General features: G+C 41.8%; 1 protein-coding gene across 3 annotated transcripts in view; it reads right to left on the minus strand.

Annotated features, from left to right (window-relative positions):
* Window positions 1–19,295, minus strand: part of LOC120435659 — a 30,348-nt gene extending 11,053 nt beyond the window's left edge. The window contains exons 1-6 of one of the 3 annotated variants that reach the window (XM_039605472.1): window positions 18,959–19,295; window positions 16,225–16,429; window positions 15,099–16,122; window positions 13,755–13,895; window positions 12,346–12,488; window positions 5,593–5,664 (exon numbers count right to left, since the gene is read on the minus strand). In XM_039605472.1, coding sequence (XP_039461406.1) covers window positions 5,593–5,664; window positions 12,346–12,488; window positions 13,755–13,895; window positions 15,099–16,122; window positions 16,225–16,429; window positions 18,959–19,227 — 1,854 coding nt within the window. In that variant the 5' untranslated portion in view covers window positions 19,228–19,295. Of the gene's footprint in view, window positions 1–5,592; window positions 5,665–11,495; window positions 11,658–12,345; window positions 12,489–13,754; window positions 13,896–15,098; window positions 16,123–16,224; window positions 16,430–18,958 lie in introns of those variants that run through there. The other 2 variants (XM_039605473.1, XM_039605474.1) reach the window with 2 other exon arrangements.
* Between the last annotated feature and the right edge of the window lie 8,432 nt (window positions 19,296–27,727).

Raw genomic sequence — 27,727 nt, forward strand, 5'->3', positions numbered from 1 at the left:
TGTGGCTGGGTGCAGTGAGGAGTGTATGTGATGTGTGTGTGAGCATGCGCGTGAAGAAAAACGCGGTGAGCGGAAGAAAAAAAAAAGAGTGTCATGGGTAGAGAGGGCGACCGGGAGCAGCGTTCTAACGGGCTACAGCCTATGCAGTGTGTTTCGAAGTGTGCAGTACCGTTATTAAAGCCTCATCTCTTCAGTACTCTCCGGTGTCAGGGCTGATTTCTGCCTGCCTCACTACTCCACGAAAGTGAAGGGAGTTAACCCCGAAGGAGCACAAAACTTCGGCCCTGGAGGAAGCATCTCCCCTTGCGTCTCCCGACCACGGTCGGGGGACTGACGGCGAGGAATGGTTAACAGATAGATAGATATGAATGTTGCTACTAGTTTATAACATCATTGCAAGCTCTACAGAAACAGAGCTGCAGAAAGGTATGGAAAAGAAAGGATGCCTAAGAAGTACAGCAGACAGCAACATCGGGTCAGCTCCCCTCGCACTCATCATCTTCATTGCACCAGTTGTGCTTGGGGCGTGATGATATCTCCCCCTTGTCGTAGCATTTGTGTTGTACCTAATCAATTACCAGTTGTGATAGCAGATGCTTCTTCCAAATGTTGGAACACTGAGCTACTACTTGTTTTGCCATAAGTCGCTGTAAGTTGGGCATCAAAGGTCCCACATCCTCTTCATTTAGCCCCTTCCACTGGAGTTATTCCTTGCCCACTTGTGCCTTTTTGCTCTAGGAGCCCACTTCATCAGTGTCTCCTGGTTCCTCAACACCTGACACAGACTTACTGAACCAGACTTGCTAACGAAAATCAGAAAAACACAAGCAAACAAATAAAGCAAATGGGTCTGAGGTAAGCTATGGCGAAAAGAAGCTACTGACGTTCAAGTACCTATAGTGACAGTTCATGTTCTGAGGCCAGAAGGTGATGGATGGTTTTGATTAGTAAAACTAGCTCAAATAACAACAACGATAATGCCGTCACAACAGACAATGCTTTAGTATCTTTATCTTTACCAACTTTTTATTAAGCAGACTGAAGTGACATGCGTAAGATAAACCAAATCAGCGCATCAGATAAGTGCAGAGAAAGCTTTGGAATAATCTATTAAGCATCCAACCCCTTTCTGTTCCTCTTCTCCTGTTCTTGTTTTTTCTTATTTACCTCATGACTTTCTTCCTGTGTCTTCATCTCCTCCCCTCTGTCTTTTGTGTGAAGAAGTGGGTGGAGGTGTTCCATATTACTGAGCGCTACAGTATGTGTGAGTTTTGCTGTGCTCCATGCACCTCCGTGCACCACGGGGTGCTTGTTTACTCGCTTAATATGTCAAGACATGAGGAAAAAAACTGCAGACGTCTTTCCTACTGACAGATAACATCAAGGGAGTATCTGAGCCAAAGCGTCCCTGCTGTATGTCGATGTCCACGTGAACGTAAGCTTCAATCATGGAAAATCAACAAGTACACCATCATTCAATTGCATGTGTTATAGAAGCCAAGATCTATTTCTGAGTTTTGGGACTCCAGCCAGAAATTAAAAGGCCCAAAAGGCTCTATTCTTTCCCTTTCTCCTTTTCCCACTCATTTACTTCTCTGCTGTTCTTCTGCCTCTCGTCTGGTTCAACTTGGCAGTGGTGCCATGTAAGTTGAAAGAGTTTTGTTAAATATTAATTACAGCTTTCATCGACTCAGTCAAATCTTTACTCATTTCACCACAACAAGGCACATTTCTGCCTCAGTAAAAAGCAAGGAGGGGAAAAAGGAGACAGCGCGAGGCGTATGTGTCCTTTGAGCAGCTATTAGACTGTCTGTTTGAAGCTAACTGAGAAATGGGCTCCTCTGGCAACGGCTGTTCACCCACCTATCAAATGTATGATGCATCACAAGCAGACGCATACAGGCACAGCTGCGTACAAAAGCTTCGCTCGGGGTGAATAAAGACACAAACCCCTGTAAATCAGCTTCTAACTCACAGTAATTACAAATTGTGAATATAAATGACCACAGCCAGGGGACTGTTTTTTTATTTTTCAACAGAGTCATAATTTAGAGAACAATCATCACACAGTGGTTTGAAGGTGGAAGGTACATGCAGATACTAGATACTCTCACGCACACGCCGCGCTCTGAGGGAAATTAAACTGATTAAAAAGATATGCACTCAATATTTGTTCTCAGACATTAAAAACAATAAAAACTGCAAGGTTTTTATGCTGTGAATAAATTGCTTTTTTTTTTTTAATCAAAGCGATGCATCAGTAAATACTTAGATGAATGTCACTGGTGTCCTTTTGCTAGCGGTAAGCTGCCAGTTTGACAGTACAAGAAAAAGTCAGTAGGTGCTGTGATCACACACTGTGTTTTTCACCTTTTTTCACAACTTAGTTAGAAGTTGTTAAATCTATACATATAGCATGTTATAGGTGGATTCTAAGCACCATAAGCTGCGATCACAACCACCTACATACATAGCAGGAACCATTATGAGTCTTTATGGAAAGATCATTCAGCGATAGGTATGCTGTGTTTCTCATTTATGTATGTGGGTTCTTTCTAAAGCACTTTCAGTTTTAAGGTTTTACATATCAGGACATAATAAAAATAATCTGGTCCTTAACAGGTCTTACAATGAATTTACTATGACCTGAACTATAAAATATTACATCATATATACATATTACACTATTATTTATTAAACAAAAACTAAGCAGAAATGGTGTATGCAAAATTTACACCAGTACAGGTTTCACGGCAATAAACTGAGTAAGTAGCAGCTAGGTTAATCTAATCAAAGGCACGTGATTAATTGAGTAACTGTGAGCACCTCTATAAAAGCAGGAGATGGTAGTTTGCTGATCTGGAGAATTAGGGTGTGTGTTACCACATAACTAAGGAGGAAAGACATCAGCAGTGACCATAGAAAAGGTGCACATCAATCTAAGAAGAGCTGTAGGGCAATTTCCAAACAATTTGAAGTCCATCATCCTACAGATAGAAACAAGTGGAAGACATTCAAGACAGTTGCCAGTCTTCCCAGGAGTGGATTTCCAAGCAAATTCACCTCAAGCTGAGAAAGTTTCAAAGAGCCACATCTCAGACTCTGGACAAGAATGTTCTTTTTGGAAGGATTCCCAGTAGGAAGGGTAGTCGCTCTTAAAAAAAACACAAGGCAGCATAGCTTGGGTTTGGAAAGACCAAATGAGGTCAAATGAGATCAAAATAGAGATATTTGGTCATAAACCATAGGATCATATTTGGAAAAACCAATGCAGCATATCAGCAAAAACACCTCATACCAGCAGTGGAGGGGTGATGACACAGGTCCTGGACACTTTGTAGTCACTGAGTCAACCATAAACTTGTTTGTATACTAAAATATTCTAGAGTTAGATGTGAGGCCATCTGACAGAAAGCTGAAGTTTGGGCAAAATTGGGTAATGCAACAGAACATTGACCTGCACAGCAGCAAATCTACACCAGAGTGCCTGAAAAAGAAAAGAATCAAAGTGTTGCAACGGCCCAGGGAAAGTCCAGACTTCTACCTGACTGAAATGTTCTGGTGGGACCTTAAAAGAGCTGTGCATGAAAAAATATCCACCAACCTCAATTAACTGAAACAACACTGTAAAGTCAAGTTGGCCAAAATTTCTCAACAACAATGTGAGAGCCTGGTGTGCAACCATTTCAAGTTATTGCTGTTAAAAATGGTTCTACAAGCTAATGAAATGTTTGGTATATTTCTGCATTCTGGCTTAATATTTATTAAATCAATAACAACAATTAATATGTTGCAAGTTATTTTTTATCTGAGTGTATATTTAAAACCAGTTCAGGACGTTTAGATGAAATGATACTTGATCTAAATTAGGGGGAATAAGCTGCATTTCAGTAAAGTATTGGTCAGCAAGATACAGCAACAAACAATTTTTCCTCTCCAGAAATCACATTCATGCAGCTTTCTTCTGCTCTGTCTTGTTTTTTCCCTTTATTTAAATAAAAGATGCATATGTTTTCACTATATAAAGTCATGTGCTGAAAAGAAATTAATTGGTGCTTTATACTTTATACAACTCGGCTCCAGTACCTGGTTATTCTCAAACAATTTCACAAGATAGAACTATATCGACAGGTGGTCCTACCATTACAACTACAGAGCAAACACACTGAAATGCCTCCTTTCATTTCATTATCATATGGGTTTTTCTGTTTTGATGAGAGCACAGGATCCCATCCAGCTTCATCAGAGTGTAGCTGATGCTGCCAGGCTCTTGAATCCAAGCTCAAGTGTCAAAACATCCTTGTTTTTCACAATCTGTTCCTCCTGCAATCGGATTAATCCTGGGAGGCTATTGATGAAGCATATTTCATCATATGAAAGAATTGCCAGCAATTGTCTGACTGATGAGAATTTGGCTGAAAAATATATACTCCTATATATTATTTTGTTTGCAGAGACATTATAAGATGCTTCAAAATAACTGCCAAAAAACAGGGCCTCGAGGCATTTCAAGATACCTCAAACTACCTCAGATATTCAGGAACGCATGATGGGTGTTCTAAAATTCAGAGGTGTGGATATCTGTTTCTATGAAAGTCCATAACACCTTACCTTACCTGAGGCCATTCCGTAGGGGGTGATGTCGAAATTGTTGAGAAGTTACAATAACTCTCTTTAGCTAACTTTCGCACATACACCACTCAGCAAGCTTGTGGCAACACACAACTTACAGCCATAACAGGAGACTCAGGTAGAGGAAATGAGCACCAGTCCAGTGAAAAACCATGAAACCGTATTGTGTCAGTAACAGATCTTCAATGAGAATGCAGTCATAAAGGTGTATAATTACAGTATATATATGTGTGTTGGTTCATAGTGAAAAGCCATCTGTTCTACAGCTCCACCATTACCCGTTGCCTTGTAACGGTCATGAGACTTATTATTAAAGACGGCCAGCCTCCTTCTCAATTAGGACAGAACAGACACAACATGTGGCAGCATGAAATTCTCTGTGACACCACTATCTACCAGAGCCAAAAAAGAGAAGGAGGGGGGGGAGTAAGGTCTTGAATTTGTGAATAAAATATGATGGATAGGAACGGTAAGGAGTGGGAGGCAAGATGAGGAATGATCCCTGATTGTGCTTGTCTTATGAGGAGCATCCATCAGGAGTGACATCCGCACAAATAAAACCCCTTTTTTCCCCTTATATTCAATTATATAACGCCAGGCAGGTTTTACACACAAATACACACACCAAACCGTACACGCAAAATGTGCTCATGCCCAAGACATTCATACAGACACGTGCACGTTATCAGAATCTGATGTGACCTATATTTTGCCTCATTCTTGCAGGAGATTTGTTAATCTCTGAGGAATATTTATTGCACATTGGCAGGACTTTTATATGTAATACAAGCTGACAGTTTCACAAAATAAAAAAAGACTCAATAGAGATCCAAGTCACAGTCGAGGCAGGCATGCACACACTCGCGTGTAAATTACAGTTGGAGGTAAATTCAGCAATGCAGATTAGAGCTGGCTCAAAGGTTTGGGGACAGCAGAGAATTGGATTGTTTGCAGCCTCACCTGTTGGAAAGGAAAACGGGGACAGCTGAATCCTGGAGGATAGTTGGCTTGATGCGGCTGGGCTCCAAAATGCTGGAAGAAGGCAGACAATTAAACAAATAATTAGAAAAATACAAACAACAAACTGAAGCATGAAGAGAGAGCAAAAATGTAGGAAGAGGAAGGATCAAAGAACATGCCTTAGGATGTGAAAGAAGGAATCAGTGTTTAACAAGGTGTAAAGCCAAAAAAAAAAAAAAGTCAATGAGGACTCGATCTGAGGTATTCTTTCACAGATAAACAGCCTCACCATGTTAGGCATGTTTGCCTTGGCAAAGCCAATAAATAAGTAAAGATGTGAGTTCAGAAAACTGTTGGTGTGTAATATTTCAGAGACACAATGAAACTGAGGTCAAATTTCTGTAATATTTTCAGGAAAACAATTTGTATGAATTGTTTTGGGGAGGGGTTTTTTTTCCAATAAAGAAAGCTAACAAAACACCTACGCTGCAATATGTTAGAAATGTGAATGATGCCGAAAAGTACTATAACATTGTCAAAGCAGAACAGGGTACTTCTTTACTGAACAGTTTCTTACTGTGATTAAAAGCCACCCTTTCTTCAGTGAGTATTTTTCTGAAATACTGTTTAAATGTGTAAATAAGGCATTACCTATTAACAATTGCACTTATTTGAATAGCAGATTTTTGGATATTGTCCACAAAATACACTACACTACACTAAAAAAATAATTTTTGTTTGCCCTGATAAACTTGCTGCAATAATTGTCAGTAAAACTGTAATTCAAAGGTTTATTGATTCAAATTATTGTCAGTTAAAGAAATTATGCTTGGTACTTTAACATTTCACATTGTAAATATGTAAAAAACAAAATCACCTGAAAAGTTTACATGTAATCAGACTACTTAAAGTCAGGATTTTGAGCATAAATACCTTAAGATAATTTTAACGGCCAAAAAAGGTCAATTTCATTATTATTTTTTTTCAAAGTTGAATATATTTACATCATATAATTTCTGCAGTTGATTTCTAGGGAAAACATTTTTTTGCAGATTGTAACTATTAAATACGTACTAATTGGTACAAACACCCAATAGAAAGGTAGAAAAAAAATGAATATGAGTAATGTGTATTTTGGATATTTTGAATTTGCTAATCTGAAAGGAGGCCAGGAAGTAGAAGATTGCAAATCCAGTGTGTTTTAAAAAATAATTCGAATCATACTTTATAAGACATGAACCAAAATAAGCAGTGTATCCAAATGTTGTGCGTTTCTTCCTTGGAATTGCACCATAATAATGACAGTCCCTTTGAACTCGCAGGCTGGGGCAAACTTTTTTCAGAGTTGAGGCTAAAGAACAAGGTTCATCAATAGTGAATACACATTAGTAGCTGCTTGACAACATAGTCAAGTCGAAGGCTCGTGTTGTGCTTGTGCACTGTGGTGTGCTGCCCTCCTTTGCACTTTTTTTCACTCTGTGTGTGCGTGTGTGTGTGCGTGTGTGTGTGTGTGTGTCTGTCCTCCCTTGAGGAAAGAGGAGACAGAAGGAGTAACATTACTCAACTGTACAAGACAACTCATTACATGACTGTAAGAGCAATAAGTTTCCTGACAAGTGATTATGTGCCTAAATGCTTTGCTTGGAACACAAACTAACAGAACAAGCCTGGACTTGTTAGTTTGTACTCCATTTGATAAAATACAAGAATAAACAATATAAACCACATTTTGGAGCTGTTTAAATGTTACGTACAGTTTTGTGTCATTGGTAAAAAATTATGCGAGGTTCAAGCATCAGTGATTATTGCTTTTCCATGCCTGTGTTATCGCACAATTATAATTTAAAAAAGAAAAAAAGTGCCAAGTTCAGTTATTCTTATTAAATAATATTTTTCATTAATCAAGTTTTATTACATATTTTGCTGGACTCTAAATCACATTAATCACATAGTCACTTTTCCACCGCGTAGATGAGCAAATTAGCTAATTAGAGGAGAGATCCAGTTGACAATTGCAGTCAAGAGGTAATTTATCATGATGTAAAGCCGTGCAATAATGATAAAACTAATAATAATGCTTTGTCATTTGCATTTTGGCTGGGGAATACAACGCGGGGTGCTCGTGCATTGTTCTACCCTCCATTTGATAATGCCAGAATGTGGGTGGGAGGTGGAGGGGGTGATCCAAAAACAGAATGCAGACCAGAGAGCGAGATCTAAAAGCTTAAAACTTTATATGCAGTGTGACCCCTTGGCTTCACTTTTTTGACTCTAGGCACTGGGACACTTTAGTGTCAGGTTTCAGCATATAAGGGTAGTTAATAGACTTTTGTACTGCTCACTCAATGCCAGACAACATAAAACTGTAGCCAAAACATTATCTGCTACACTGAAAGCTGACACACGAGTCGAGCAAATATCTCCAGCATTTGGGACAATGAGATACATTTTGGCTTCAGGGCTCTCAATGATGCACTTTTTATGGCCGATGGCTATCATCATTTCCCTTCACTTGGAAGTGCCATCTGCAGCCTTTCACTCCTCCTGATTTTCCATCATGTTGTTTGATGTCACAGATTCCTCCATGACTAATGGAGAAAACCCAGTGGCAGACGGTGCAGTCGGCCCTGTACACATTCTCACTGATGCGTCTGAGCGACTGCTAATCATATTCCCATATCTTTCTGTAGTTCTGCAATTTCTGCAACCTCCTCCGAGTAAATCAAGGGTTAGCATGACAGGTGACACGGAGCATGGTTCACACTGTCTGGACCCAGAACCATCTGTGTCTCTCGTGACCTACAGCCAATCAGTGGAGCTCTTAAAAGTTGAGGCGTCTTCTGCTCAACTGCTCAAAAGAAAACAGTTCCAAGCATCCTGTATTCTTTAAAAGCTTTACTGTTTACCTGTTAGGGCACATATAACAATGTGTGGAACCTTGTTTTGGTGCCCACATATTATATTTTTCAGCCTTTCAACTTAAGCTCTGTGAAGTCTAAGATCCCATTGAAGCATCCCTAACAATTACAAATTCTGTTAAATCCAGACATGAATTTAAAATCCTTCTACTTACATAGAAGGTCTTGAATAATCAGGCCCCATCTTATCTTGAAGACCTCATAATACCCTATAACTCAAATAGAGCACTTTGCTCTTAAACTGCAGGGTTCCTAAGGTGTTTAAAGGTAAAACAGGAGGCAGAGCCTTCCGTTATCAGGCCCCTCTTCTGTGGAACCAGCTCCCAGTTCGGGTGGATCAGGAGGCCCTAAAGCCTTCTTTAGGTGTGCAGCAATAGGCCTAGGCTACTGTAGGGTTCCCGTGATGCAGTGTTTCTTCTACACCCACCTCTTTTCACTCTCTGTATGTTTATGCAACACTCTGCATTTAATCATTAGTTATTATTAGGCCATATGTCATTTGCAAGATTTGGGAAATCAGTATTACATTAAAAAGAGAACTTTTTAAAAGCAGATGAAAGCAGTCTTGTAAAGATTTAAGTCTCAAAACTTTTGTCTGTCCAAACTAAAACTAAAAATCTAAAACTAAGGAAAGTGCCTCTATCTTTTATTTTATTTTATTTAAAACTGTTCAAAAACACTTTCAGTTAATTTTAGTTAACTAAAATGTTTTTTCACATGTAGTTTTTGTTGAGTTTTAGTTTACTATATTTACCTTGCAGATAACATAGAGGCTGTTTTGAGCACATATGTATACAAACTTGCATTAAAATTTTGATTTGACCTCACAATTTGCTATTACCAAAACACACTCAGATTATTATATTTTTTCAATCTAGTGCTTACCTTACTGCAGGGTGATTAGGACACTTAAACTTTACTAATCTCACAAATGTTCAGAGGTAGTAATCATACCACTCTGATCAAATGGAAATGCCGCTAAACACACTAAACACTAATGTAATTCGTGGATCTTAAGGGTCAAACTTCTAATCATATTCCTTGTCCTTCATTTTGCACTTTGCCTTTCCGTCTTTTTCTGCATTAAGGATATCAAACATACACTCGCACACACCGATACGAACACGTAGACATGAAGACGGAAAAGGCCACCAGCCGGAGGATAACAACGGACCAGTGTAGCCTAGCAACAGCTTCGAGACGGGCTTGTTAGGTGGACGAAGACAGAAGAGCGCGAGAGCGAAAACTTCAGCCTACGTTTCTGCCACTCACACACCACACAGGCTGAGGAGTGCCGAGGCCATCCCTCCTTCTCCTCCTCTCACTGCTCCCCAAATGTGCCGTGTTTCTGAAAATCCTACATTTTCAACAGCCAATCCATCAGGCTGCTAAATGGAACAATTTGGCCACTCGTTTCTTTTTGTGTGTCTGCCAAGAGTGGAACATTTTTAACTGTCAGTTTGTGATTCTGTTTTGTTTTTCATTCTTAAGTTGGATGCCGTGGCACCCAAATACTAGCCTAGGTATGCCAACTCCCTAGTGCAATGAGAGGAGCTTAACTTAATTGCTCTGTCTTTGAGGTAGTATCTAATGGATCATGAATTCGATTCTTGAGACAGAAAAGGGTTAAATCAATGCTTAGCAGTGGCTCGAGTGACCTATTGAGAGGCTGAGAGTTTGAAACACTCTGCCTGCAATATGAATATTGCAGGCATATATACATATACATATATATATATATATATAGATATAGATATAGATATACATGCAGGACCATGGTTCTAGCTAAGTAACCTTGAGGTTTTCAGAAAGTAGTTAGTATCATCCACTTACAGAATATTCTCATCCATACAGTCTACCAAGGGGAAGCATCAAGGATGAAGAGATAAAACAAGGTCTTTTTAGATATTCCTTTCCAGATTCTAGCCTTTCTTTCTGTCCTGTGAAACTTTTATAGCAGAATATTTAGGTTATGGAGAGCATCAGAAGGAGAACTGGCACATGAGTTAGACCCTCTACATGTCTGAGAGCAAAACACTGACAAAGACAGAGAGAAAGATTTGAAGACATGTCAGTGTCTAAGATAGCACTGATAACTTTTTCACATCATCTATAAACATTTACTTAAATCTCAGCATCAGCTGTTTTGCTGCCAAAAATAAAACTTTCATAATGTCTCTCTCCATCAGCATCACACATTTTACAGTTTCTCCATCGCCAGTCTCTCTCCCTTGCCCAGGCTCGTCGCCTTGCAGTTCATTTCTCAGCAGACATCAAGAGACCTTCACATTGCCACTTCCACCCAGGGGGAATGTGCATTGCAGCTTTAGTAATTATCCTGCTGGATTGGTAGTGCTTAGGCCAAAGGGGCAAACCTTAGAGTGCAGCAAACCTTGCTGTCACTGTCACCATCGCACACGCTAAAAGAAAGTGCAACCCAAATTTAAATAGGTCAGAGACTAAAAAGGGCAGAGTGAGAAAGAGGTGAAGATATAAAAATGTGGTGTTCTGTTTTTAATGGAGAGAAACTTTTTTTTCTTCTCGCTTTACTCACACGACTAACTCTTGTCTGAATCAAGAGAAAAGGAAGATTGGGGAGTCTTGGGTGTCTTAGAAAGGTGCTGCCAAAACAGCTTCATGCCCAAACAGCTTCATGGATGGAGGATCTATCCATTAAAACATATTCGTTCATGGTGTTCAATGATGATGCCGGAGGGTGCTGACATGCTAAAAATCACCCATAGGTGTTTAGCCGGGCTGAGATCTAGGTCCTTTTTCTTCAGTGCAATGTTTTAAAGATCCAAAATTCACCAAAGTAAAAGAATGGGTGACCTCATTCAGACAGTCACTAGCAGCATGGACCTTCATTTCAGGTAAAACAGGCTCTCCTGGACATTCCTGCTGTATGCATCATATCACCAGCTGTCTAAAAGTAATTACTCAGGATACGCCAAAGGATCACAACAGTCACATAATATTGTCTAGTCATTTTCTTTATATCACCGGTGCTTCAGTCACAGTGGCTCCTCCGGGAGGAATGGAGCAGCAAGAGTGACAGTCGTGACCGAATGTGATGCTTCTGTCAGGTAAGTGCACAACTTGCTGTATTCGGTTTGAACAACACTAGTCTGTCAGAACCCGCCCACTCTGCAAGTATATAGTGAAAGTAGGTGTAAAAACAGATGTAGCTGAAATGATAACAGTTTTTTTCCTTAGGTATGAGATACTTCAGCATGACAAAGGTGGGATGATAAAGTCATTGCCTGTGTTTTTTCTATCTCTTAGGTAATGCTGTAAGCTGGCAACATTATTGGACTGAGAGCTGTGTTTAACCATAGACTGTATTTAAAAGATGGACAGGCCCACTGTGATGTCACTATTTCATTTCTTGAAGCCAACTTTGAGACAGACATTGCATATTCATATTGCCCAAATACTTTATCTCGTTTTTGTTTACAAAGTTAACACAATGCTGTATTCAGTAAGACTCAAAATTAGCGACTGAGATCATAATGTCAAAAAAAGAGTTTACTGAGGTTACAGGTGAACAAAGCCAAGGGCCCCAACGACTTCTACACAGACCAGTTTCTTTTTTTTGTTACCTGCTACTCGCCACTGGAAAAGAATGCCAGTTTAAGGCACTTCGCCATAACCTTCATTATTTATACTTTAATCAAATCTCTCCCTCGACTATTTTAATCTGAACTCTGAGCACACTTAAAAATACTGTTTAAAAAAAGCGTAATCACACATGTACAACCCCTACAACTCCTCACTTGAACACAAATAAAACATATTAAATATATGTAGAGAAGTAACTGTTTAGCACTCTCACCTGATAGCCAGGAGGGTTGCAAACTAAGTGGATTTGGTTGCAGGGGTGAAAGCAGCACTGTTTCAAGGTTATCGCCTTCTGATTTGATCCTGGGTGGAAAACTGTTGCTTTCTTGTTGATTTTTTGAGTGGCACCATATTCAGCTGTAAAAGGAAAAAAAGGAAGGAGAACTAGTTAAGATTGAGAACGCTGGAAGCTTCTATACTGAACCTACAGTTTTTACATTAGTGAATCCCAGGGAAATTATAATATTTTTAAGTATACATAAATTTCAAATAAGATATATGTCCCATGTATAGCTACCCTTTGGGACTCTTACTTTGATAGTACAAAAGTAGCATCAATAATATAAATTTTTATCACTCAAACACTATTTACAGACTTTTAGCTAAAGCATGAAAACTGTTGATTTTTCAGCTCCACTGCCTTGCAAAGTTTCTGCAGTGGTTACATCACTCTGTCGTTTAAACATCTTGTTAATTCGTCTTCTGCTGCAACACATCCAGACAGGCGTGCCAAAAATTATAATTTATACAGAAAACAACTGCGTGTGCTCCTCTACATTTAAACTATAAGTACAAACACAGAATCACAGAAGCAGCTTCTCTGGAGAGGAAGCTGGCTGAAACATTCAATTTAGTTGCTGATATACCCAGATTTTCTTTTTCTTTTCAGGGAAATTTAGAAACATAATTTCATTGACCACATGTGCAGATACATGCCTAATCTAAATCATAATTTCATCAAGACAAGTTTGATAATTAATCAAATTTAAAAGCAAAGTTTTAACATATTCCAGTCATACATACGAATTTGATCCTCTTAAAATCACATCTGACTTTCAGAATTTGATCTGAGGCAGAAAACAGATGGATTAATGAAATTTCTGTTCAATATCTGCTCTGGAACCAGAAAGACACGTGCGTGTTGTTAAAACGCCACTTTGTTATTTATATCGATATCAGACCACCTCGGTGCCAGAGACCTGCCAGCGTTCAACGTTGAGCTTGATAAAAGGCACAGATTAATTGATGTCACAAACAGTAACAATGGTGCAAGATGGAGCAGCAGCCATTTCAACTTCAGCCTCATTTGCATCCAGTAATTATGCCAAAATATCACAATTAATTTGACAATGATATATGGATGTATGAAAACTCTGAACACTTGATCTTTGAGGTGCAGCAGAGTAAAGGACAAAATGGCATTCTGTAGCATTTAGCATTGAGAGCACTGCAAAATAAGGGCTCGGGAATGATCATGATGAATTCTTCATGTGGGCCCACAGTGAAACGTAATATCCGATGCCCTCTGAATTTGTCATCCAACACATATATACGCACACACACACAACACACACACACACACACAAGCACACATTACCTGCAGATGCCAAGATATAAGTTTACCTTTGGCTTTGTTAATGGTAACTATCTGCTGAAAGGTACAAGGTCTGGCTTTCTCCTGAGGGGCAGCTGCTTGCTTCATGCCTGCCTTGGCAGCGTTAGCCCAGGACCTGGCACTGACACCCACGCCATCTGCACCTGCAACTGCAATATGAACAGCAAGGGAACGTGGATTACTGCTATGGGCATTTTGCATGCACTGTGTCCTGTCTGGCCTGTGCCATAGGTAAGCCTAAAAAGAACTGTGTTCTTCTCAGGTGCAAAAAAAACACATTTTCTGCAGTCTCCCCCTCTGGGGATCGACAAAGTGCTATTGAATCAACAGGGCCATGCTATCAGAGAGTATATTCTATCATATCAGCGCTGGCTGCGAACTGCTGGAGGAGGGCTAGCAGTGTGTATATCACATATGCACATTTACTGAGCAAAGCAGAGCCGCCTTCAGTTACAGCTGTGCACCTGTTAAGAAGCCGAGGGGAAATCAAACAAGACCAAATAGATTATACTGTTCCATACGATATATAAATATAGCTGGAATAGGAAAGGAACGACTCCTCCAGCGCAAAGTTCATGGAGGTACTGTATCCAAGTATATACAAGGCATACTCTCTACTTAAAATTAACATGTACTTATACATGTGTACTTATATCTGTGCTCTGTTCTGCACCAACAGGAAGGCTCACCGTGTAATTCACTTTGCCACTGCAAAATAATCCCCTCATTATAAGAACATTTTCCCACTGAGTCATCCAAGTGAGCAAGTACTTCTCAGCAACAGCAATGCAGAATCACAGTGTATTAACACCTACACAGAGACATGTTTGCAATGTTTGCAAGCGCGGATGTGTCTGTGAGTTCGTGCGCACATCTGGGTGTTTGTTGAGGATTAAAGGTGGCAAAGCGCTGCCCTGTGATTGGTAAAGTTGCTTTGATGTTTTCGTCTGGCTATTTTTCTATCAGTAGGTAAGTAGAATTCAAGGACAGAAAACAAAGTAGTAAAGCCACCTGCTTCATGGCAGAAACAAAAGAGCTCCGTTAAATGGGCTTCAAAAATAACTGAGGAGAAAAAAAATGTAGCAGCCTGAGAGCTGGACTCTTGTATCTTCGACGAGCTAGAGTTTTTGCCTGGGACAAGCTGCTGCTGCTCCTCCTCTCCTGTCTTTAATTACCCAAGTACGAAGGTGTCTCTAATATTAATAATCCATTGTCAGACAGAGATAATGTGAGAGTATTTTTAGCTCCAGAAAGCTTTAAGAGTGGCATAAAGTTATATTTGTCAGCACCAGATCAACCTGATAGAAGGAGAGGCGTGTTAGCGGCATAGAGACACATGGCAGATTTATTACCTCTAGGCGGCGGCTGCTTGTTGGCCTTCCGTTGCTCACAGCTGATGGTGGAAGAGTTGCGATGGCTGACCGTGCCAAATGTTTGAAGGTCCAGAGCAGATTTCTGATCTCCTGCACAGATGGAGGAGACCTCGTGGGGCGAATTTTCCAATCTCCTCTCATGGGAACCCCTAGAGCTTTGGCAGTGGCTTGGAGCAGGAGTGAGAACTCCTTTCCCCTTTGAAACGTTGGTCTTGGGATTCCTGTGACGCAATTCACCAAGCGCTAAAGGGTTCTTTGGGGGCTGGAGGGCTGGGAAGTCGGCCAAGAGGTCATAAGCCTCGTTCTGCACTGGGACTGCTGGTGGTGCTTTGGTTTTTGAGTTTGCCTCAGGTGCTTCTGGTTTGCCTTGGATGGAAGCCTGCACAGGGTCATTCACGCCACTTGCCAAAGTGACAGTGGGTATGTCATGTGGGTGGAATGAAAGGGGAATCTCCCACTGGCCTTTTATCTTCCCCAAGGCTGGCGGCCCTGTGAGAGATAGCGGAATGCCAGCGTTGATGGTGGTGAGAGCAGGAAAGTCTTCATCAGCTGTAAAAAAGGAATCCTGCTCATTGTCGCAGCTCAGCTCAACAGACGAGCTTGGAATTTCCTTTTTCTTCACCTCTTTTGCACTAACCACTGAGTCATTATTGCTGCTGTCATTGGCACAACTTCGCACCCCAGGTAGACTAACAGCATCACTATCATCACTAGAGTAGCTGTCTGAGCCCCTACTTGCATTCTGCTCTTTCTCGCTTCCACATTCATCCCCGGGTAGTTTAGAAGGGTGTAGAGAATCTTCTCTGTCTGGCAGGTGTTGGGTGTGGCCTTCAAAGCAGACAGGATTTGTCACCAGATGTTGAGGTGCAGGTACAGAGCTCTGTGTGCCTGCTCTGCTGGATTGAGAGACCTGCATCTTCTGAAGAGAGTTTTCAACACTCCTTTGTTTGTCTTGCACATCCCTCTCCCGACAGGACTGCGAATTCAAAAACAATGGAAAATACTGCTTGCATTAATTAGCGAGTTTTAGGCGAATACGGATAATGCTATTTTTATTCATGCTGAGAAAAGCAGATGTTATTAGATTTGATTAAAAAACCCTCACCGACTTTCTGTTTCCGCCCGCCTCTTCCTTAATTTGCCTCATCTCCACTTCCAGCACAGGGCTCAGCACCCTTGCGGGCTTGGATAGGCCGTGATGTCTGCGGCCCAAGAGATAAGGGCAAGGAAGGGTGAAGTCAGTGTGGTATTGCTTCTTGTCCTCCTCATAGTGCGTGTAATCATCTGTGTCTTCCTGCTGCTTCTCAGCCCTGGACAGGAAGAGAAACACAGACACGTAGGGCGTGTGTGTGGCAGGGTTAAACAGATTTTTTGCATGTAACAGGCTATCACAGGATAATTACCACCACTTCAAGGTTAGCCAGCTCATGTCGTCTTGTATGCACCTTCTTTTTCGCCCCCGTGAAAAAAATGAGAAAGTGTGATAGCGATGTCACTTAGTTTCCCGTGCATCGTGTGTTAGGCATGCTTTTTGAAGGCGTTTATAAATGAAATGACATTCATTTTCATACTAAATCACTGTGGTGATCATGCATAAAGAAAAGGTGACTTGTATCACGAACATGCCAAAATGGGCTTAATTGGAGATACTGTCAGATTTTCTGCTTTCTGACATCGCATTTTAAGATGCAATAATACACCTCCAGGTGAAATAGGATGTTTTTTGGGGGGGGTTTTACCCTGCATAAGATCCTTCTAACCTCACTGCCCTCACCAACAGGTAAACCAGTTTCCCTAGAAAATAAGGAATCACAGAGTCCATGGCTCCAACCTGTATGTATGATGCATCACCCGCTTCAAAGCATGACTTTTTAATGAGGCTACTCTTTAGTCACCAGCCTGTCGACTGTCGAGCTGCGATGCGGAACAGACGGTCCGGTGAGACCTGGGATGCTTATGATAACGGAGACGTCATGGTAGCTCTGGGCGGAGGGTGAGCAGATGGTGTACATTAACATTATACAGTGGGTTTATGACCGCACAGCAGCCCGACTGATCTCCAATGAAGTCTTGGGATCTTGGTTATAAGTTATAAAGAGGCTACAACTCCACATCCATCCAGTTAATCCATTTATTTTCCCATAACCCTATCTGTTTTAGGCAAAAAAAAAAATGTTATGATTTCTAATATGAGCCTGTGGGCCATTTTAATTAAATAAAATACACAAAATATAAATAGAAACTTTAGACTGGCCTGTAGGTTTAGACAGTCAATCATAATTTTGCTTTTTGGTTAGTCTAGGTTAAAATAAACTACCAAAAATAGACACTTTACCCCCATGTTAACTCTAGCCTTTGACTGATGTTGCCACGGTAACAATCAATGACACTTGTTTTGAGCTAAGGTATTCAATAAAAGACGGGGAAAAAACGTGGCTCATAAATTCTGGTTCACTAACATTGCTGTGGAGAGAGAGCACTAAAATGCCAAAGAGTTTTTAGGAGACAGTAGTAACCTACTGGAAACATACAGCAGTGAGGACAGTGCCAGGCCTTTCCAGCTTGCCCAAGGAAACAATCCTGAGCCTGACTGAAGTATTAACAGAAGTGCTGAGACCTGCCACATTAGGAAGTTCCGTCACAGGCTTGCATGGTGTTCATTATAAGCAACAGGAGGTTTCCAGCCCTGTTTGCTGTCACTGTAATCTCTTTTTTTATCCACATTTTTTGTCATTATTATATTCTTTTTGCTGAATTTTCCAAGTAAAACGTCCTTGCAACAACTGAATTCATCCAAACGAAAAGACCAATTTTCTGCCAGCGTAAACAAAGCCAGACAGTTGCATGCTGTTACTTGGTCGGCCATGTTTTTCTTCTTTGGAAAAAAAAAAAGAAAATTGCAATTAATCTAGAATACATTGTATGGTAGCGCTGCTTCAGTCAAAGGTCGAACTGCTCTGCGGAATGAATACACTGAGATAAAATGAACCGGCACTTATATAGTAACTTTCTACCCAGTTGAGTAGAAAGGTACTCACATTCCTCCCTGGAGGAGTCAGGGATCAAGCCAGTGACCTTCAAACCAGCAGATGACCTGCTCAACCACCTGAGCCACAGAAACCCCTAATAACCCTGGGGCTGGACATTACACCACCAACAGACATAGCTATCTGAATGCTCACTATTCCCGCCCCAAACCAGATTTTTTCTGATTGGCTGCTCCTCCTAAACACAAGGTCTGAACAGTAGATGGGAGGAGCTTCTTTACAAACAGCAGAATTTTGAGATGCTGATATAAAAGGAATCTGTTCTCACTGATATCCTAGGGAGTCAACAGTAGGAACGTTATTATTATTATACCGTATGATTATTAATGACTCATAAATTACCTGATCTACTGAACAATAAAGTATTAAACATTTGAATGCTGGGTTTCAATAGTTACTGCTTGTAATCTATGTTAAAGACGCTTGTAAACTCCCAATTATAACTTCACCATCTGCATTATTACAAAAGAAAACAAAAACACAGAATACTGCCTGTACCTGTTGCCATCTCCTATATTAGATATTACAGTGTTAGCACTAATTACTGAGGAGCCTACCGCTTCCCATTTCATCTAAATTAGATGAAAGCACACCCCAGGAACAAAATGATGAAGCTGCTTGAGCTTCATATAGACAGACTGATTAAACCTGGATAAAGTGTGATATGAGACATAGTGGGTTCGCAGTGAGGTTAATTTCATAGCTTATGGGCTTATAAGCTATATGAAGGCATGTTTCATTGCTTATGATGGAGAGGTCAGTTATAGCCTGTATAGCCACAGATAACCCTACCTCTGACTTGACTTGTTGACTGAGGGAGTGTCGTCTTTACTCCCTTGGATTTCCAGTGAACTTTGACCTCTTCCAGGTTTCACCTGGGTAGCTTTGCTCCAGACGATTTCGCACACCACATCATAGCTGTCCCTCGGTGCGTTTGGATGAATCCAGGCGAAACGCGGAAATGGCGCAAATGCGCCGAGGAACTGATTTGGAGTTACTGACGTCCAGTGATCTTCTTCCAGAAGGACCACTTTCCCTCTGCGGTTCGTATACATGGCCATGTCGGTCTTCTTTACAGAGTCCAAATGTGTATTTTTAAGCTTTGTTGGGGGGGTTGTTTGTTTGTTTTTAAAAAGCATGTCAGCATGTTAGGCTGTCATAGCAACCAGTATTAGTTACAGAATTTTAACAATTATCCAGCCGTTGTAAGAATAATCTTCTGAGACATTTCATTTTTCAGTATTTCAGTGTCTGACAAAAATAAGTTGCTGCAACATTTCTCTCCAGTAGATGGAGGGGCCTTCCCCTAGTACATCTGGGCTACATGCATGTAAGGGTTCCCCTGCCAGCTTTAAGCGTAAATATTTTAAGTACAGGAGGCTTCACAATCTCAGTTAGATCTATTTCCTGAACTCCTGGGAAAAAAAAATTGCAAGATTGAAGGCCAGAACAAGCTGGTGAGGATGAGTGAGCAATCCAGCGTTAGCAAAGTTTAATTTAATGTTGCATGAAGACTATTTATGGCCTCCATCATATATGTCGGGGTTGAAGGCCGACGCGCCTTTCATTATCCCAACTGTTTCCACGCGCGCCGCATTATGGAAAAACTAATTATATCGGTCATATGCAAAAGTGGAAATGACATTCAAATTTACTGGCCAGGGTTCCGGCCTGTTAAGCATCAATTTCACGTTTAGTGAGCAGCAAGTGGACTTCTGTGCTAAACTGCCGGGAAATCCCATTGCTAGTCTGAATGGATGAAGACAATGGCCTTGTTGGTGGGCTCCCCTAAATCTTACTGTTACAGATTTGACTAAGGCATATTAAAGGTTTCGTATTATTGTTATTATCATTGTTGTTGTTGTTATGATTATGATTATTATTATCGGGAATGGCAATCAATGCATAGAAATTGGAAGAGAAGTGTTTTAAAGCTAAAACTTATAACTTACATAAGCCCTTAATGAGTTTATTTTGAAATGATGTTCCAGCACAAAAAAATGTGGGTATATGATATGACTGGTGAGGGTAGTGAGGACAGCCAACCGAGAGCTGAGAGAGAGAGAGAGAGAGAGAGAGAGAGAGAGCTGAGAGAGAAAGAGAGCGCGCGCAGAGAAGGAGCAGGTCTGCAGTCGGAATCTTGGGCGCCGCGCAGACCCGAGACGACTCTGTGGCCAAGCGCTGAGATACTGGGAATACATACTGCATATTTCTCTATGTACAATAAGATTGCTGACCACACTCCGGCGTTGGTTGAAAACTTCTCAAACCAGGCGATCTTTCTCGGATCCGGATATCCTCCGTGATTCTAACCAATTCGTCCATCCTTCCTCTGAATTTCGGTCTCATGACGACTTAAAGCGTGGATTACTGGCACCGTAGATGCTCTTATTAACTGGAGATAAATTAGACAGAAGGACAAGTAAGTGTTGCCGGAGAAACTAGAGGAGGAATCTCCTGATTTCTTTTTTTTTTTTCTCTTGACGTGTATCTGGTAATCTCAGTTATATGCGTGGAGCTGGCGAAGGATTTTTTTGTGATTTTTACTCGTGCTGGGCAGATCACTGACCACTTGAATCGCGTCCCCCCCTTTGGTTTGCCTTCCCCTCTTCTTTCCCCCCCTTTAGGTGTGAAATCTATCTTCTCAGACAGAGACTCTGAACCCCTCGGTCCCCGCATGACATGGTTCAGTCCAGCTGCGAGATCCGAGCCTCCTCCATGCATTGGGATTTTTCTCAGCGCCGACACCGAGTGAATCTCCCTTTTCTGACCGTTTGAAAACTCGTCGTGCCTGCCAGACCAGAGAAAAAGCCCTGCCATGACCGCCGCTTCAAATCAGGACGGAGCAACGGGACTTTTGAGGAGACCGGAATGCGCAGGCAGGAAAGGGGACGGAATACGGATTTTTGCTCTAATGAAGGCGGGAGTGCAGGCGCACCATTGGAGCCGGATGCTGTTCTTATATATGGGGTTGCTGGTCGCCTCAGTAAAGGGTAAGTCCCCATCTTTAGAGCTGAAGACATGCAAAATGCAGCAGGCTTACCCCCCACCCCACTCCACCGCCCACCCTTTCCCAATCCCTGACTGAATGCAAATCAGCATCAGCAACACGCAGGCACACGCTCATCCTAAAGGCGCATTTAGGATCAGGCTCGCTCCGATGTTGCTCTTCCACCTCACAAAGTTATTAATAGGTGGCTGGTTGGGTGGCTATTTTCGTTACAAGCGGATCGAGTTTAGAGCTTCCATCCTTCACTCTGTTGATGGGTTTCGTTAAAGGACTGAGCAAAGCTGGGCATTTTGTTAAGAACAGGAGGGGAGCGTTAAATGTGCTGCATGGATGTACTGACGCCGAGTGAATGAGGGCTTCACATGAAACCCTCGCTGTTAGTGCAGCATGTGCTGCATGCATGAGGAAATCCACCGAGGTGGTCGAGCTGATTGTGATGCTGTTCAGAGTCCAAAAGGTGTGTGCGTGTGTGTGCGTGCGCGTGTGCGCGGGCGCACTGTGGGTCATGCTCTTCTTTGGGACTGTTCCTTCTCAGTTCTTCCTCATGGCATCCACAAACATTCTTAACTTGCGAAGCAACCACCCATAAACAGTTTTTGGGTGTAGTTTCTATCTGTTGTCGTGCACCCGCGTGCACGCGTGGGGAGGCAGGCCTAATTAACTTACTCTGGGTTTTCTGCCCTTGATTAATTGCAAATGGAAATCTCGCAACCGGAGCCCGCGCATTCAACAGATTATCATTACTATTAATTTACTTCCACGTCTTCGCAGTTCTGATGTCTTCCTGAAATGTGAGGCTCTGTTACAGATAATCTTCTTCTTCTTCTCTGAGACATGTTACGAAAAGCATATTTAGAGCTCGGGGTGTTTCGGGGAAGAGCCGCAATGATTTTTGCCGTCCCGAGCAGGTCCTTTGGCAAAGAAAGGCAACCGTTTTATCACTGTCTTGGCTCCGTACCAGAGAATGGGCACTATTTTTAGCAAAAGCCAAGAATACTGCCATGGCCACAATATGAATTTGACAGTGAGTCATTGCTCTGTGTTCGCCCACTCATGCCTTTTTTGGACGGCTCATAATCCACAAGTGAGTGGAAATAGGCACATTTTCGGCATCACCATAAACGCACACACTCACACACACAGTGGGCCGTATGGTTTCACGATGTGTGAAAAGTGCGAAAGTGTGCTTTGAGGTTGAGCGTCACCCTCAAATCCTCCCACCAAAATAACTCCCACTCTGTCACCCACGTTTGCTCCAACTTGTGTCATCAACCACCCAAAATTTGAAATAAAATAAAAATTAAAAAAACGTGTTTCAGTGCCGGTGAGGCATAGGTTTATCACACACTCAGCTCAGCTCCTAATGATAGTGACAAATCTCCCTCGACTCTCCCGTGGAGTAAATCTCAATGCAGCTATATTCGGAGGAGACTGCTTGTTTTATTTGCGCCCTGGGAGCTCTTTATTGCCCACTTTCTTGCCGTTTGGCTCTACTTTTGGAGCCGATAAAGCGACTTGAACTTATCGCACATATTTACGAAGAGCAGAGGGGACTAGACTATCCATCTAGCCGCCCACTCACCCACTGTATAACAACCTTTACTTTAAACGCTGTCGATAAATATGTTTGACTCACCACGCGTTGAGGTGGTCTGCTACATCCCTCGGTGCTGCAGCCACCAGCAGTTGCCCCATCCTCCCATTGAGCGGCACCAGAGCCTCACGCTATGCTGAGGGGCGGAGCGGGGGAGTGGGGAAGAGGAGACTTGGAGTTCGTGGCGTTTCTGTCTCCACTTACTTTTATCAAGTGTGGCTCATATGTACACACGCGCATACGAAAGTGCTAACGATTCCGTTATAGGCTGTGTGTGACAGCCAATCTTAGAAGCGTGATGGCTCTTTTACGTCGTCTTCGTGGATCAAGCGGACTTTACTGTAATCTCAGTATCGTCCCAGGGGCCGTTCGAGACAAAGATAGAGACGTGTGAAAGGTTTCTGATAAAAAAAAAAAAGAAAAGAAAAAAGAAAAAAATGAATAGAACCACGCGCTGTCCCCAAGGGATCAAAAGCAGCTGTCCTCACTGGACCCGCCGCTCAATAAGCAGTTATCAGCCTCCATTCATTTGAACGCGTAGGGCAGGGAATGCAAAGGCCGGGGATGGAGCGGGGGGGTCGAGGATGACGTGTCCTCTCCTATCCGGTGAGCGTTTTCGGCTCTCTTAACTCCAAGTCCAGCGGTATTATCATTCGTCAGCGGCGCATGAGACAGCCACTCAGCATGTCCATTTACACGCAAGATCACGCTCTGTCGTGCCCTCCTTTATATAAAGCACGGCGTTGTGCTCATGATGCAACTTGCAGTAATGTTATGAGGACTGGAGGGCTTGATGCTCCTTTCCTTTTTATCTCCTTTATTTTATTTTATTTATTTATTTTTTACTTGATGACATTTGCTTGGATTCGCATGAGGGTCCTGAAGAAAGAGACGGGCTGTGTGTGTGTGTGTGTGCGCGCGCGCGCCCACGTAATTCTAACGTGGAAGAATATGTTTGTGTGGCCAGTCCAAGAAGTCCAACAAATAGAGTACCCTTGATCAAGTCTTTACTATTTTCTTTCAAGTCCAAGAACATTTAACACAAAATCGAGTTTATTCATTTTAAATCCCACTAGAAACAAAGAAACCCTTTAACAGGTTAAACTATGAAAAAAGAGTTAAATTCGCAACTGATCAAATCTGTCTCAGCAGTGAAATCTGTCTCCTAAAATAGTATATCTCATTTTAAATAAGTACAGTTCTTGAATTCACCTCACTTGACACAAGGGGAGCTACAGAAATGACTGTAAGGTGACTTTTTTCAGCACCCAGGACAGCAACAGGTGCCGCCCTATCGGCTACACAGTGGAAATTCTCTCCAGCACCATGGACAGCTCCCCATATTACACCATCGATAAAGGATTGGCTGGCTTCAAAAGTCAAAGCTTCAACTTCTCCAACATTTTTTTCCCCACAGCTTTGAACTCTCAGTTAACACCCCCCCCCTCCTCCAACTGACAGGATCACAGGATCACACCATAAGAGTTTTGCTCTTCTTCTGGTTTTCTATTGTATTTAGATTTAGTAAGCAAGTCCAACAGCAATCGTGTCACAGACTGCACATAAAAGATGGGCTTAGCTTTCACGTCTCAAAAGTGAATCCATTGAGAAGAGCCCTTAAATTTCACAACTTTGTCACCTCCAACATGGGGTGTTTGTTTAAAGGCAACCAGTTATGTAGACCTCTATATCCTCTCTTGATCCATCCCCTCAGTATAACTTTCCTAAAAACATTTTGGTCTTTGTCATCAGTCGTCTTGAATGTAGCATGATATTCATTTAATAAATTATTGTCCCCATTCTAGTTTTTTTAAAAAAGGACTGTAAAGGAGGGTGTGCTTTACGGCTCTTTTGTCATGCTTGGGTTTAAAATACCAAGATGGCAACAGTGAAAAAGACTGTCTTTTATATACAGTCTATGCATCATGCACATTTATTATTTGCTGAGATAGTGTATCAAGCTAAAACAATCAGAAACCATGGCCATGTGAAAATTGAGCTTTGGCTTCTGTTCAGCTGCATCGGCTTAGACAAGTGTCCCAATTTTCCTCCCAGCGAATGCGCGTGCATCCTGCTTCCCCCTTTTGTTTCTCACCTCGCTCTCACCTGTCTGCCTGCAACTCTCAATTTCAAAATCCTCTTCTATCTGCACGCTCCGCTGCTTCCCGTTCTCCCATCTGCTCTCCACATTCGCCGTTGAGCAAAATGAAAAGGAGGGAACAGATGACATGATCAAGTTACTCAAAACTGAGAAACGGTTGTAATGCAAACCAGATGTTTATTGCTTGACTTGAACAGAGGAGAAAAAAAAAGCTGTGTAGTAGAGGGAGAAAGAGAGTGCGCGGTGGTCAAGATGAAGAAGGAGAAGAGGTCCCACTAAGGGAAAAAAAACAGCAGGCAAGAACTGGCTGTGAGGGGAAATAAGAGGCAGAGAGAGGATGCAACTGTTGGAGTAGATGGAGGATAAGCTCACACCAGCTGAGAGATAATCTGGGCCCTATGTTTCTGCGCCTTTTGAGTGCCTGGTGATTTCCTTTTTCTTCAGTAAATTATCTATTTAGAGGGCTCATTTTCTTATCAGGCATCAAGCAGACTCCTATTTCAACAACTAACAGCTTGTAAGTAAGCTTGTGGGCACGTGTATGTGTGAGGTTGGATGAGTTTGTGAGCTGCCACCCCCGTTCACTCGAGGATGATTAGACTAAAGTGATGACAAGCAGGTCTTTAGCTAGTTCAGAAAGTGCCACGGAGAGGCTGTGTGTGCACGTGCCCCGGCGTGCACGTATCTGTAGCGCGCGTGTGTGCACACAGCTCTCAGATGATGCCAGTGCCCCCCACCTCACGAGCACTGTTACTTCCCCACCCACCTGCCGCTGTGTCAACCTGCTCCTCTGTCTGTCTTCCCATCGCTCCTTCTCCTTCTCTCCTCCCTCACCACCTCGTCTTTTCTTCCTTCGTCCTCCTCTCTAGTGATTCATACCGTCATCTTTCTCCAGATGGCCAGAGTTCTGTCACTGTGCTTCGTCACAGTGATAACAGCTACAGTGACTCACACATGCACACAAACACACGCACACAGCAGTTTGGGCACACTTGCATACAACCCTTCCAAAAAAAGAGAAAAAGCCTTCTTAAATGCATTTAAGCCAACTTCTGCATGACCGTCTTCACCAGCTTTTACAAAAGCTCAACACAAAGTAGACATTCAGACTTTGTGAGCATATAGATAAAGGTATAACAACATTCAGAAGATCATATTAATTTAAATTTAGTTTAATTAAATATGATCCATGCCTAAGACCATGATATTTATGGATCTTGTTGTTCGAGTTCTAAAGTCAGTGCTTCACATCCAACCAAAGCCACTGAAAATCTTGCCAACGAAACCATCTGGATTCTTTTTGATATGACTCCCAGCTTGTCGGAGAGAACAACATTAAATTAATAAATGTATATTTTGGCTCATTCACTTATCCAAGGAATATGAGTGGAGCAGTATTGCTCTGTTCTGGCAGTTCTAAGGCATCACGTTCACAGGCTGCAACATACTCTTATGAGTCATTCTATTAACCTGTATTTTTTCTCCGTTGTTCCAGTCGAGCTCCATTAAAGACATTTGATGGGGACTGGACAAGTAATGGTAAATTGGCTTGCTGTATGAGAATACATCAGTGATTTGTGAGGAGAAAGTGGCTGTCATTTCACTTTCCTGCCTGTTCTCTTTCAGCAAACACCAGTGGAGGAGTGTGATTGAAATGGGCATCTCCCATATGTGTAACGGCTGTAACAACAATAGAGCCGCCGTGAGGTTTGAAATGTCAGGAACAAGCGCGTACATGCTAAGTCAATTTTCCCTGCATAAGTAAAGGTGAAATAAACATATCAATAATTCATCGGCACTAGCCATATATCTGTGAACAGCTCGAGCACGGAATCCTCCATCTTGATTCAAATTTTCATCTTGCTGTTATCAGGTATGGGAATTTTCTCCAGCTATGGTAAATCCTCACAAAGTGAGTAATAGACATAGATGCCCTGTCTGTCTTGTATAGACGCAAAGCTCAGGAAGGGATTTCTTTAGCTTCCTGATTTACACTGTTCTTATCAGATATCAGTGATCCCGGAGATTGAAGATTAGATAGTGGGCAGAAGGTATCTTGTCCTTGTCCTTGTCTTTTTCTTCTTTATACTGCTTCTCTCTCTCTATTGAGCATATAGGTAATCTGTCTGCAGACTTTTTGTGGCAGCGAGGCGGGGAAGAAGCAGTAAATGTGTGTGGGAGTGTCTTTTACTCCTACACTTGCTCAAATTTAGATTTTGGTGTAGAAGGATACGTGTTTTGCTCCATCTCTATATTGTAGTCGGTAATGGAAGATAATTCTGTTTGATTAGAGAAGGAGTGTTGTGCACTTCAAAGGAACAGTTCAGCAGCTTGGAGAAAAACACTCTGGTTTCTATTTAATATAAGTTGAAAATAGTAAGTTAAATAAAATTTGAGAAAGCAGTTTGTACATTTTTCATGGTAAATCAGGATAGAAGTTAGCTCTCAAAGTTGGAGAGTATTGATGCTGTCTGCCACGGCATCCCAAAATCTGCCAAAAGCTGCGAGGCTTGCCAACATTCTGACAATCTGATTCACAAAAATTAAAGAAACAACTTGGTGTAAATGGACTGAAAATGGAAGTGCTTCCCATTTCTGCAGCTGAATCACCATCACCATCACATTTTTCTGCTAAGTGCTCTTTTGGGCTGGTATTGACCAACTTTGCCGTTGGCTTTTGGGTAATAATTCAATACATTAAGGTACAAAAAACACATAAGCATAAAAGCCACATTATTGCAATGCAATTGAGCAGATAGTGTGAAATATGTCTTTCTACAGGACGTCGACCAGTAAAATACCACATGAAAAAAAAGGTGACTGCGAGTTTGAATTCAAATCAGGACAAGCCCGATT

This window comes from Oreochromis aureus, linkage group 22 (genome assembly GCF_013358895.1).
Source record: "Oreochromis aureus strain Israel breed Guangdong linkage group 22, ZZ_aureus, whole genome shotgun sequence".
NCBI lineage: Eukaryota > Metazoa > Chordata > Actinopteri > Cichliformes > Cichlidae > Oreochromis > Oreochromis aureus.